Below are 13,635 nucleotides of genomic sequence, written 5' to 3'. Positions count from 1 at the left end.
TCGATGGAAGTGGTTTTTACTCTTAAGCTATGGCGTTATTATTTGCATGGTATGAGGTGTACACAAATCATAAGATCTTAATACACATTAAGAGTGAAAAGGATCTTAATGCCATGTAGCAACGTTAGATTGAGCTGCTTGAAGATTATGTTCGCAAGATAACTTACCACCATGGTAAGGCGAATGTGGGAGTTGATGTGGTTATTCTCAAAGAACCCGAATCCTTATACCATCTCAAATATAAGAGTTTGGTGGTTGTTCATGGTATTTTTTAGTAGATCCGACCCGCTCGGGTCGAGGGTTTGAGAGAAGACTCGATGAATGATGAAGTGATGGTAAAACAATATGTTATTAGGTAGATGGGTAGCTGAGGACTTAAGATATTTTGGCTCGACTTTGGGTCCTTATGGTCGGTAGTGTTTATGACACACTGTTATGACACATGCACATGTCAAAATTTTTGGCTTGCCCAAGAACTGCTATGTTGTTTTATGACTTGAAATTTAATTATTGGTGGCCAGAAATGAAATGGGACATAATGAAGTATGTGTTAGAGTATGTGATGTGTTCACAAGACAAGTCATAACATCAGGAACCGTACGATAGTTTTCATCTATTGGCAGTGAATTAAAGGATGTTCCCTACCATGAGGAGAACACGTGGGATGCAAAATCTACTAGAGGTGTTTTCTATGAGAACTCACTAAAGTCATGAAAACCACGTCTCGTTAAAAAAGAGTAATCAAAATGGCTAAGTAAGTATACAAGGCTGGCATGTGAAGTGAGAATCTTGATCAAGTGTGGAGCATAAATCGCTTATGTGATTTGAATAAGATGATACAGTGACTTAGAGATTTTAAGTACGAAATATTTTTAAGGAGGAGAGAATTGTAACAATCCAAAAATCATTCCATTAACGATGTTAGTTTTCCGTTACACGAATATTAGTTAATGTGATGTTATTTTGACTCTAAGATTATAAAATGAAAGAAATTAAATAAATATGATTTTTGATCCATATTTAAAATGTGTACAATATAATGAACTTGATTTGAAGGAATATAGGATAAATGAACTCATTGAAAGGTATAAATGAATTAGACATGCTGCAATGTTATTAAAAGAAACTCAAATTGTGAAGAAATATAGGGTTGGGGTAAAAAGGGTAAAAAATCAAAATATGAGGGGCCAATTGGTGAAATTCGGCTTCGAAACTCCCTACCCATTTCGATCAAAATGATTCTTGGATTTCTATTCATTTTCGACGTTTGGGCTATTAGGTGTGACTTGAAGACCTCTTGGTCGTTTCTTGTTGGGCTGCTACATACATCAACGATATATATATATATATATATATATATATATATATATATATATATATATATATATATATATATATATATATATATATAGGAATGATCATTTGAGAACTCATAGTTTTCGGAGAACCCGAGAACCAAACAAGAGTCGTTTGATCAAAATAATAGAAGGTCAAGATCATTTGTGACATATTTGTAAATAATTGGAAAAAAAATACGACGGGGGTATGCCATTAAAAGTTAATCGGGGACAATTTTGGAATAAAATAATTGATAATTATTTCCCCAAATTAAATCCCTCATTCATGTCTCTCTCTCTCTGTCAAACGCGATCTGCCCTCCTCCTCCCCATGAACTTCTTCTCTCCCTCTCGTTCACTTTTTCTAACGTAACCTAAAATCCGCCATTGCTGATCGATGCCGTTGCTGCGATGGTCCTGATCATCGTGTTTCTCACATTGACGACAACTCCTTCTTTCCTCTTGTCGTCGCATCGCCTCCCGATGTCGTCTCCTCGGTCGTGTTCTTCATCGACGTCTCAAGTCCGCCTCCAGATCTGGATCCACAATCAATCCACAATCGAAAGCAGTGGTAATGTGGATTTCTCTATCAGAACTTCTGAGTTCAGATTTACAAATAAATGATGTCGATTACATATTTGCTTGCAACTGGATCGTCTAGATGAGTTTAACCAGATTCAAGCTGTCGGAGGACGATTCATACACTGGGAAGGTGCTACACCTCTCGAAGTTCTGGCCATGTCACGGTCGAGTCACATCTCCGCCTCATCTCCGGCTATCGATTCGGTACTACACCTCATCTCTCGTTCTATCTTTCAGATTTGGAATTGTGTTTTAGCATTAGGGCTAGATATGTTAACATCAAAGGTATATCTGTTTACGTTTTTGATATTGATTTTGTATCTTTCTCAGTTTTTTTTCTTTTTCAAACCTCATTCTCAATCAACTCGATTCCCAACACTTTGATAAAGCAACCTAAGCTGCGTGTTCCATTTCTCCACATCAGTGTATTTCTTCATTCCCTTTGACCTGCCACCATTCCAATCCCAGAGTCAAACACAGGAATGGAATCACAAATAGTAACTATTGGTATAGATATAAAATTTAACCTGTCACCACGCTCCAACAGCCTGTTAACTTGATCGTTGTGACCCTGCACTTTGTTGTCCAATATTAGCGACACTAAAAGCTGTTCCACATCAGCCTCTAGCACATTCAGCTCCTGAAACACACACACACATCCATGTATGTATATTATCTAATGTATTTATAATATAAATAAATAATAAAATAAAATAAATACCTTGGATATGAAGGGGATCCTGATTCTGGTGTATGGCTTAATCAGCTTGAGTAACACTTGACTTCTAATGTTTTTCAGAAGATCTTCAATGTAATTTCTGATAAAAGGATCATCCATGATTGTTCTCCACAATATACAATAATTATCTCATAAAGTGAATGTTTGGTGGTTTCTGTGCATGTTTTTAATAAAAATCGTTTAGAATACATAAATAAAGAATGATTGTTTGATGTAAAAAAGTGTAACCTTATGGCATTATATATTGCATAATGGTGTTAAAAGTCGTGATGCCTTGTTTCATCAAATGTTCATAAAGTTTGTGGCACTATTATAATTTATATGCTTATGTTCTTATAAGAAAAATTACGTATTAGTGAACACAAACTATGGATTATTAAAGTGGTTGAGATTTGAAAATTTGAAGGCATCACATGTTATGATGTTAATCATGATTAATGACCTTATATATAAATTATTCAAATTACTACCCTTGTCTTTGCATTCTAATAAAAACAACATATGATAATGTGATCTAGAATTAATCACATCTAATTCATATATGAATTACATGTGATTCACATGTAAATCATATGTAATTCACATATGAATTACATATGATTTACATGTGAATCACATGTAATTCATATATGAATTACATGTGATTCACATGTAAATCATATGTAATTCATATGTGAATTACATATGATTTACATGTGAATCACATGTAATTCATAATTTATATATGAATTACATGTGATTAATTCTAGATCACATTATCATCACATGTGATATATATGTAAATCATGTGATATATATGTAAATCACATGTGATATATATGTAAATCACATGTGATATACATGTAATTCATATATAAATTACATGTAAATCACATATGAATTACATGTGATTCACATATAAATCACATATGTATTTTTGTGAGTGTTTTTGCATCAATCAATTTCTTTTTAATTTTCTTGTAGATTTGGAAGAAATGGTGGTGAATATTGAAGAGGTGAAGATGATAAATTGAAGAAAAATATGGAAATATTGACACGAAGACATAAAAACGCTTTGAAATTTTGTACATTTTTTTGTTTTTAATATTTTTTGTATCGAATAAAATACTTATTATATTGTGTTTATAGATTGGTAAATAAAATGAGTTTTTTTATGATCTACTTACGAATATTATAGTATAAAAAATATGAATATATGCATTTGAAAAAATATGCATATATGCACCTAATTTTTTTTTTTAAATGCAGTTTTTTTTTGAAAAAATGTAACTTTCTTTAAAAAACTTGTAGTTTTTATTAAAAAATGCAGTTTTTTTTTAAATTGCAGTTTTTTTTGAAAAAAATGCAGTTTTCTTTAAAAAAAATTGCAGTTTTTTTGAAAAAAAAATGCAGTTTTTTTTAAAAAAAAAGTGCAGTTTTTTTTTTTTTTTTTTAAATTTCAATTTATTTTTTTCAAAAATACATGTTTTCTATAAAAAATTAAAAAATTTGCATTAAAACAAAACACGAAAAATACTATTTTTAAAAAAATCTAAAAATTTGATTTATGATATAATTTTTTAGACATTTATATTAATATATTAAATAAAACAAAAAAAATTAAACATTAAATGAGATTGGTAAGATGACGATCATGTCCTTAACGAATTACTTTTGATCCAACGCTCCACTTTTAGTTCTCGGGTTCTCGGGAAACTTTGAGTTCTCAACCGATCTCAACCCTATATATATATATATATATATATATATATATATATATATATATATATATATATATATATATAAAGAGAGAGATACGGAGCAAGTGAAAGAGATCAAGGTATCCGATCATAAGATAGTAGAGAAGGGTTAGACAGGTCTTTGTGGTGCAATTGGGATTTCTCCTGCTGCCGTCGATCGTGTATAAGGGAGAGAAGAAAAAAACAATGGTGAAGAAGAGTCTTAGGGGTGGATGATCTCAAGTCTAGAGAGGGGTCCATGGGATTTTCTTTTGTCTGCAATAAAGGTTTTGAAATCGGAATCAATTGGTAAAAGTCTCGGTATCCACTCCTTAATATAATTATATTTCAATTGCTAGTGTTTTGGAATGAATTATGAAGTTGGATTCTTCCCTATTGACTCGATTAAGCTATTACTTTCACTTCAATTTGTTCGAATCCTTGTCTGGTCGAATTCCAAACCATAATGGGTGTGTCCTTGATTTGTTTTTCCTATGGAAATCTTTCTAAAACACTCCCATATAATTTAGTATTGGTGCTCAACTATTGGTTGGAATGATGAAGTCAAAATTGTTTTCTTCATATTAAGTTTCTTGATTCTTTTTATCTCAAATTCGTGTGGGTAATTTCCTACATAAAATTCATGTTTTGAGCACTTTTTAAGACTCTCAAAACAACCTCTAAAGGCCTTGATATGTGGTTAATTATGATGTAGTTTTCACTAGCAAAGGTAATACGACGCGTTCCGAGGTGTGAAGTGGGAGAGAGGGGATGTCATAATTGGGGTTTTGAATAAGACGACCTTTTGATTTTATTTTGCATTTTTTTTTCATATTGAAAAATTATGAAGAACGGATGTCAAATATCTACCTTAAAGGTTATCACAACTCTTGGTTGTATTACTTTATGTTTTTGGTCTCGAAAAGCAAAAATTAGGAGATGAAATAACAACCTTGAATGCCACATTATGAGTTTCTAAAGGCCACCCAAATTTCCATCTCAACATGTGTCTTGATTTGGAACTTAAAGGAGTCTTGATTGGCAAGTGTAGAATTTTGTGTTTGGTGTGGTAATGGCATCCTAATTTCAATCACCTTGTAGTCAACTCTTTGGTCTTTTCATTATCACTCAAAGTATATCTTATTACCTCCGATCAAGATTAGTTGGGTGACAGATGGAATAATTCTAAGTCCTTTTCCTTAATCTTGAAGTTTTATGGTGATGTTGGTAAAGATTTCAAAACTAGACATATTTGTTTATCTGTCTTGCAAGACCCGTAGAGGCCATTGTGGTATGCATTAGAGAAAATACCAAATGTATAAAGTTGTAGGAAATCAAGTGTAGTTTGTAGAAATCTCGATACCAGTTCATTTGGAGTTGTACATTCTGTTTTATGCTTAACACACTTAACATGAGTCAGGATAGTAAATTATATATATATATATATATATATATATATATATATATATATATATATATATATATATAAGTTAGCATTAAATTTTTATTTTTGAAACATGTACTTTCTTTGTCAATTTCTTGTTATGTGTGGTTTTTAGGTGAGGCCTTGAGAACTTCAAGTAAGTTCAAGACTTGGTGTACAAGGAGAGTTTCTTCAAGGCTAAAGGTGATTTTATAGTTTTAACTCACTAAGGTTGCATAACTGAAATGTGCAATCAGTAGAAGGTGATTCGATACACAATTGGATGACCTTATCATTTCTTATGCTCGATGATGATATGATATTTGTGATACTACCAAATGCATTGCACTACTTCCATATTATGATTTATTTGTTATGATGCTTTAAAATTGATGAATTTGATGCATATGACAAGCTAGTTTTTGGGTATGAGTCGATAATTTTCTTAACTTTAGTGCATGACCGAGAACTAAATCTCATAACTGGATTATCGATGCAAATTAGGATTATGCTAGAATTGCTAATGCTTGCTTGGTAAATCCTATTGTTTGCACATTGCTAATGCCTTGGTATTTGTTGATATGATGCTACATTTAGTATGTGCTAGTTGAATTTTCTTGCAATGAATATGCCTAATGAAATCAACGGTCATATGTTATGCTTGATTGATGGTATCATTTTATTACATGCTATATTGCTTGAATTGATCGATCATCTAGCATGCTCATTTTGAATTAAAGTTTATTTTGTAGGGTATAAAGGTATTATGGGTAAAACCTTGCAAGTCTATATGTTTGAAAGAGCTTAAGCCATATCGATTGTGAGTTGCACGGTCTTTCTAGATGGTCGTGTGACATGTGGTTCGCGTGCACCTTGGTGTATGAGAACTGGAGTGGTGATGACTTTATGTTGTGGACGGATCAAGCATCGTGTGGGAATCGGGAGGTGTAAGCACTGTTTGTACCGATCCTGACACCACGAAGTACTTGTACTTTGCAATGTCGGAGTAGCAAATGTGGAGTCTCGGGGTTGGTGTTTCGGGTGGAAGTCATGAGCCACTTAGAGCATTCGACTGGACGTGCACACAGGTAATGAGCGGGTTGTTTCTCTTGGGTTAGGTAGCACGAAGGGACACTTACTATCATACGGTTGGATATACATAATAAAATGTTGAATCTATATAACAAAAGGTTGATTATATAATAAATGGTCGGATATATAACAAATATTTGGTTATTTGGTAATAGATTGAATAAATAATGAAAGGTTGGTTGTATATGAAATGTGATTGTTTATATGGTATGTGGTTGTCTATATGTTATATGGTTGATCATATGTGTTGTGTGGTAGAATTATGGTTTAACATTTATAGATGTATGTGTTTCAACATGCTAATAAATGATTCTGATATGTGGTTGTTTGTTAATTGGCATTTGTTTCTCATTTTTATGCTTCATCATAAAATGAATGATTAACCCATTTGGGGTTTGTATGTTTTTATAAAACCCTTATGAACTCACTCAGCGGGGTCTGACACTTGTGTCTTTTCTTTTTGTGCCTCATGGTTGGTGCAAGCAACTTCGGAGTTTGGCCTTGGTGAGAGGGGTTACTTATAGGGTATTTATGCTAATTAGATGATACCATTTTAGACATGTTTGATGTTTTATCATATTGAATATTTACTATTGTTATGTCTTAAATGGCTTGAAATTATGATTTTGATTTTGAAGTAACATGGGGATTTGAAAATGCTCTAAACTAAATCAATAAGTCTTCCGCTAATGTATTCTGTTAAAAAGTGTTTAAAATTAAAAAAATGTGGTAAAAATCACAATGTTACAACAAAGGACTGCTGGAACTTGGCCTGTAGGGCCCTTTCACCCGCTAAGCAGAGTTCGAAGACATGAGAGAAGTTTGTTCAGATGTTCAGAGCTGAGTAAGTGTCACCAATGGAGAGATAGCGGCTGGACCATAAGTGTCTATCGCTCCAGTAGAAGAAAAAATCGGTGACTGAGATTACCAAGATGTTCACCGAGAGGGCCCTTTTTTCCTTAAGCATGCATCTTCAGACACATGCAGATGTCCCGATACTTGAGCATGTTTAAGATGGAGATTAGGGAGTTCAAGGCGAACATCTAGTACCAGACCTTGTCTGAGCTACACTTATATGCCAGGAGGACAGAGGTGAACATCCAATATCGAACCTTGGTTGAGCTACATTTACATTCCAGGAGGAGAGTGATTGAGTTGGAGTCGTATAAAATGGAGAAGAGGTTGGCCCCAGTTCAGCCATAGTCGAAGACTAAGCGGTTTAAGCTCATTGATGTGAGATCATGAGGACAGAGAGGTCGTACTTGCAACAAATGAAGGAAGGTTCACGAGCATCCCGGTCAGGGATGGATCAAGTGCCACAAATATGGAAAGGAGGGAACTATGCTATGGATTTTCCATAGAGTATGAGTGTTTATTTTAGTTGCAACCAGATGGGCCATTTTATGGCGGATTGTCCACTACTAGCAACTAGAACATATCAGACTCCAGCTCTAGTGACTTTGCAGATCACTGATGAAAACCAGGGAAGGGTTGAGGTCTCGAAGGCCAAGGATCAGGCTAACTTCAGAGGAGTCTAGGGCAGAGCCTGACATTGTTATTGTTATGTACTTATTTATCATTATGTCAAATATTATTTATGGTCTGCTTATGTTTATGTTTCTGCTTAAGTACGTTTCTAGAAACTTAGTTCCTACTTTAGTGTTGTTTTATTTGGGGGTGAGTCGATCATTTGTATCATCTTCTTTTAGTAAAGTTATTCATGTTGATCTTGGAGCATTGAATTGTTCCTTGGAGGTTTCCATTGCCAGTGATCATATTGTTTCCGCTACGAGTGTCTATCGTGGTTGCATGTTTGTGGAGTTTTCAATTGATCTCGTACCCATTCTGATGGGTGATGTTTGTGTTATCGTGAGTATGAATTGGTTGAGCCGATTCGAGGATCTGGTTGATTGCGAGCGACAGTTAGTGGTGGTTCATACCCCATGTGGGGGAGATCTAACCATTTATGGCAAGGGCACTAGAGTTGGTTTAGCTTTCTGCTCTGCGGCAAGGGCTTAGAAGTACTTGCAGGATGGATGTTCGGGCTACCTTGCTTATCTTGTTGATACTCGGGAAGAAAAATAAGAAATCAGTTTCCAATGTGCTAGTGGTTTGTGAGTTTCCATAGGATTTACTTGGTGTGCCTCTGGAGAAGCAGGTTGAGTTCATGATATATTTGATCACTAGTGCAACTCTGATTTCCAAGGCTTCGTATCGCCTTGCACCACCTGAGATGTAGGAGTCGTCCTTCCATCTTCAAGAGCCATTTGGCGAGGAGTTTATCCGACCGAGTAGTTCACCGTGGGGAGCAGCGATCCTTTTTGTCAAGAAGAAGGATGGTGCGCATCAGATGTGCATAGACTACAAGGAGTTGAACAAGCTAACGGTAGAAAACCGTTATTCACTTCCTAGGATTGATGGCCTTTTTCATCAGCAGTAGGAGGCATATTGGTTTTCCAAGATCGATTTGAGATCATGATACCATCAGATAAGAGTTAGAGAGGAGGATGTGCAAAAGATATTCATTATGGTCATTGTAAGTTCGTGGTGATGTCATTTGGGCTCACCAATGCACCATCATCATTCATAGATCTTATGAACCAAGTGTGTATGTCGATGCTTGACTGGGCGGTGATCATATTCATTAATGATATCTTAGTCTATTCGAAGACCAAGGAGCAGCATGATGAGTACCTTCAGGAGCTTCTTGGAATTTTGAGGACGGAGAGGTTATACGCCAAGATCTCCAAGTGCGATTTTTGGTTACACGAGATTTAGTTTTTGGGACACCTCATCAATTAGAACGGTATTCAGGTTGATCCGAACAAGATTGGGGTGGTGATCCAATGGGAAGTTCCATGGTCTCCATCTAAGATTCAGTGTTTCCTTGGTTTAGTAGGTTATGTGAGGCGCCAATGTTGACCCTTCCCGAGGGTGTCAAGTATTTTGTGGTTTGTTGTGAGGCTTCGATTACTTCTTTAAGAGTTGTACTTATGCAGCGAGCTTGGGTTGTTGCATATGTCACACCCCCGACCAGCGGTGGAAATGTTGGGCTGTGTGAATTATTCATGGATCACAATTATTGAGCATACATTGAACAATACAAAAACAACTATATAAAAAATACATACTTCTATTTATACTAGAGTTGAAATTAAATTGTTTTTCGTTCTTTGATCACATCGTTACATAAAGTTAAAGTACGATACAAGACTTAACATATAGGCATCAAATACATAAAGTTTGGAACAGTGATTGATAACAAGTGATCCATAAATATATCGTGTGCGTACTTCCAGCTCTTATGTTCCTGAGAATACATGCATTTTGAAGATATGTCAACACAAAGTTAGTGACTTCATAGGTTTTCACTCTAAGTACTTTTATAACCAAATGTATATGTTTGAGGTGTATGAGTGTTTTCTAAGTTATATTAAATAGTACTTCTTGTAATTAAAACATACATGCTTATAGTATATAAGTATTTAACTAACTTATAATTATAGATACTTGTAAAACCTCCAAGTATGTGTTTACTTGTGTATAATATTTTTTATCAACCTTATATTTAAAAGTACTTGTAAAACCTCCAAATATGTGTTAATAGTATGCCTCACAGCCATGAATGAATGAGTGTGGCTCCCAAGCATGTGTGAATGTGTGTTTTATATGTTTACACATTTTTATGTTTATATGATTATATGACTGTATGTTGGTATTATTGTGTAAATGTGTGTTTGTATCCAAGTTTTGTAATTAGAGTCTTGACAATATATAATTAACATATAGTTTCGTAATTAGAGTTTAGTTATTGTATAAGGTTTCGTAAATGAGATAAAAGTAGGTTTTAACCAATGTAAAACCAACAATTACAATTATATGTGTACATAATTTCAATAATTAGATATATCAGCCCTAAATAGATCATTTGTTTATAAAATAGATGTCTATCGATTTATAGTTATATAAACGATAAATAAACAATTTGTATTTATAAAAATGATAAACAATGGACGTTATATATATATATATATATATATATATATATATATATATATATATATATATATATATATATATATATATATATATTGTAATGCCCGGTTCATGGCATAAAGGTGCCAACTTTATGGCCATGGAAGTCTCATGCAACTTTTAGACCATCTTTTTGGTCTTTTGAGCCAAGTAGGTCATGCATGAAAGTAAAGATAGGAACTTTACGTGACTAAATCGTCCCTAGAGTCCAGATCTATGACCTCATGGTCTATCTTGAAGTTTTGATGGCTTTCGGAGTTGGATCTAAGCCATTTTGAGTTAGGGTTAGAGCTCATTTCTTCTAGGATGGGTTTTAATGGGTAAAGTTGGAAACTTTACCCTCCTAGGTGTGTTTCCGACCTAGATCTGGAATATGGGACATAGATTCGAAGAATGATGGCTTAATACATTAAGAAGGCTTAACAGACTGAAGAACTCGACGAGTTCATAGAGGAACTCGACGAGTTGGGTCGAAGTGTCCCAATTCTATTAAAAGGAAGAACTCGACGAGTTCGAGGATGGACTCGACGGGTTGATTTGAGAAGTCCCAATCCTGTTGATAGGGAGGAACTCGACGAGTTCATGAAAGAACTTGACGAGTGGATCACGATTTCAGGGTTTTATGATTTTTGGAACTCGGCGAGTTGAGTCAATTCGGAATGTTGACTTTGACCAAAATGTTGACTTTGACTTTGACCAAAGTTGGCCCTTAAGGGGTTATGAGTATGAAAGGGGAATTAAGGAAATATTTTATGTGTAGGGACTGAGTTGGGTTGATTTCAGAGTCGGAGATCTTTCAGCCACTTTACAGCATTCGAGGTGAGTTACCTTCCCGTAGAAGTGGGTCGAAGGCACCAATGTTGGCCCACTCGTAGCTGATTATAGTAGAGACAATTTCCTTTGTGATAATTGTCTGGTATGCTACTATCTATTATGTTGTATGTGCTACTATGCTATGATATTATGTGATAGTGGTAGGAGGGGTGAAATAGTCCCCGTAGCCGGTCGAAAGACCGAAGGGGTAGGCCAACACCCAGATATGCTAGGCAGTATGTGATTATGCCTTTATAGACTAGGATGTTATGTGGTAGTGGTAGGGGTGAAATAGTCCCCGTAACCGGTTGAAAGAGACCGAAGGGGTAGGCCAGCACCCAGATATGTTAAACGGTTGTCGGTTGAAAGAGACCGAATGGGTAGGCCATCACCCTGATATACTGGGCGGTTACCGGTTAAAAGAGACCGAAGGGGTAGGCCAGCACCCGGATATGCTTGGCAGTATGTTTATTGTATGGTATATGGTATGATGGGGGAACTCACTAAGCTTTGTGCTTACGGTTTTCAGTTTTGGTTTCAGGTACTTCTTCTTTGAAAGGAAAGGAGCTGACATGATTGCAGCGCATCACACCATGATTTCCACACACAAGATCTTTGGGAGTTGTACTCTAATGATGTTTTATCATGATATGTTTTGACTATTGATACATTGGTTTTGATATGAGTTGACACTATGGATGTTTTCAGACAATTAGTTTTACAATTATTAAATCAAAAATGAAATTTTTGGTCTTAAATTTTGGGATGTTATATATATATATATATATATATATATATATATATATATATATATATACATATATATATATATATATATATATAATCTCAAAACAAGTATGTATTGAACTTTTGCGGTGTTCGTTCGAAAATCAGACTCGGATCGCGACTTAGAATATCATAAAAGACATCTCAATTCCAGGAAACGTTCCGAGAGGGTTGTAGTTCGGGAAAAAGCGAGTCGGAAAAGTTAACTTTTTATGTCGCCGAGACCTTACCAGAAAAACTTCGTCGACGGCGGCTTGCGACAGTCTGTGATTGTTTTGGCTCGCTTGAGAAGATGCTCGTCGGAGCTCCGGTTATCATCGGCAAGAGATATGATGGTTGGTTAGAGGTAGCTGAAGGCGGCATGTGGTAGCGCACGACGGTGTTCGGTGATCAGAAAAGAGAGAGAGAGAGAGAGAGAGAGAGAGAGAGAGAGAGATTTTGCATTGAGAGAGAAAGAGATATCTCTCTCTACTTATAGAATGAGAAGAGAAATTTGGACCACCAAATACTTGACACTTGGCTCCTCTAAATTTTTGACAAGTTTCTCTATTTAGATGGTGACACGTGGCGTTATCTCGATCAACGTGCAAAAAGTTTGAGGAAAAATGACATCTCCCAAATTTTACGAACATACTAGTCAGATATCCCGGAAATGGCAGTTCTGAATATGTAAATGAAATTTCTTAACGAAAGATGGAACTATGTCAAAAACGCATTTAAAGTCGGAAATAAGTTGTTTTCCGATTGTTGCGATTAAACAGTTTTTGCGAAAGTATTACAACTTCGTGATACGAAACTTTTGAAAGTAGAATCAAATACTAGAGTATAGTCTGAGTCAAAAGATGTGTTCAAAATCATTTAACGAAATGCATATTTATCCCAACGAATCGATTCAACATTTATTCCAAGAAAATAAGTTATAATATTGTAGAAAACCGTTATCCAGTTCCTAGGATTGATGGCCTTTTTCATCAGTTGTAGGAGACATCTTGGTTTTCCAAGATCAATTTGAGATCATGATACCATCAGATAAGAGTTAGATAGGAGGATGTGCAAAAGATATTCGTTATGGTCATTGTACGTTCGTGGTGATGCCATTTGGGCTCACCA

At 35.1% G+C, this 13,635-nt stretch overlaps 1 protein-coding gene and 1 long non-coding RNA gene across 3 annotated transcripts; one reads left to right on the top strand and one right to left on the bottom strand.

Moving 5' to 3' along the window:
- The first annotated feature begins 1,572 nt into the window (after positions 1 to 1,572).
- On the top strand, positions 1,573 to 3,812 carry LOC145160474 (uncharacterized). 2 transcript variants are annotated; one of them, XR_013738116.1, is made up of 3 exons: positions 1,617 to 1,908; positions 1,999 to 2,123; positions 3,622 to 3,812. It is a non-coding gene; the product is annotated as an uncharacterized LOC145160474 (long non-coding RNA). The 2 variants fall into 2 exon arrangements; XR_013738115.1 differs by having other exon boundaries at positions 1,573 to 2,123.
- LOC145160473 (COP9 signalosome complex subunit 2-like) lies at positions 2,121 to 2,816 on the bottom strand. The gene is made up of 3 exons (XM_079079667.1): positions 2,641 to 2,816; positions 2,447 to 2,559; positions 2,121 to 2,366 (listed from the first exon to the last, which is right to left on the bottom strand). The coding sequence occupies exons 1-3, from the start codon at positions 2,755 to 2,757 to the stop codon at positions 2,276 to 2,278; spliced, it is 321 nt and encodes a 106-aa protein (XP_078935793.1). The 5' UTR covers positions 2,758 to 2,816; the 3' UTR covers positions 2,121 to 2,275.
- Positions 3,813 to 13,635: the final 9,823 nt, after the last annotated feature.

This window comes from Lactuca virosa, chromosome 2 (genome assembly GCF_052849685.1).
Source record: "Lactuca virosa cultivar CGN04683 chromosome 2, Lactuca_virosa_CGN04683_v6, whole genome shotgun sequence".
Taxonomy (NCBI): domain Eukaryota; kingdom Viridiplantae; phylum Streptophyta; class Magnoliopsida; order Asterales; family Asteraceae; genus Lactuca; species Lactuca virosa.
This window is presented reverse-complemented; position numbering and strand designations above follow the sequence as displayed.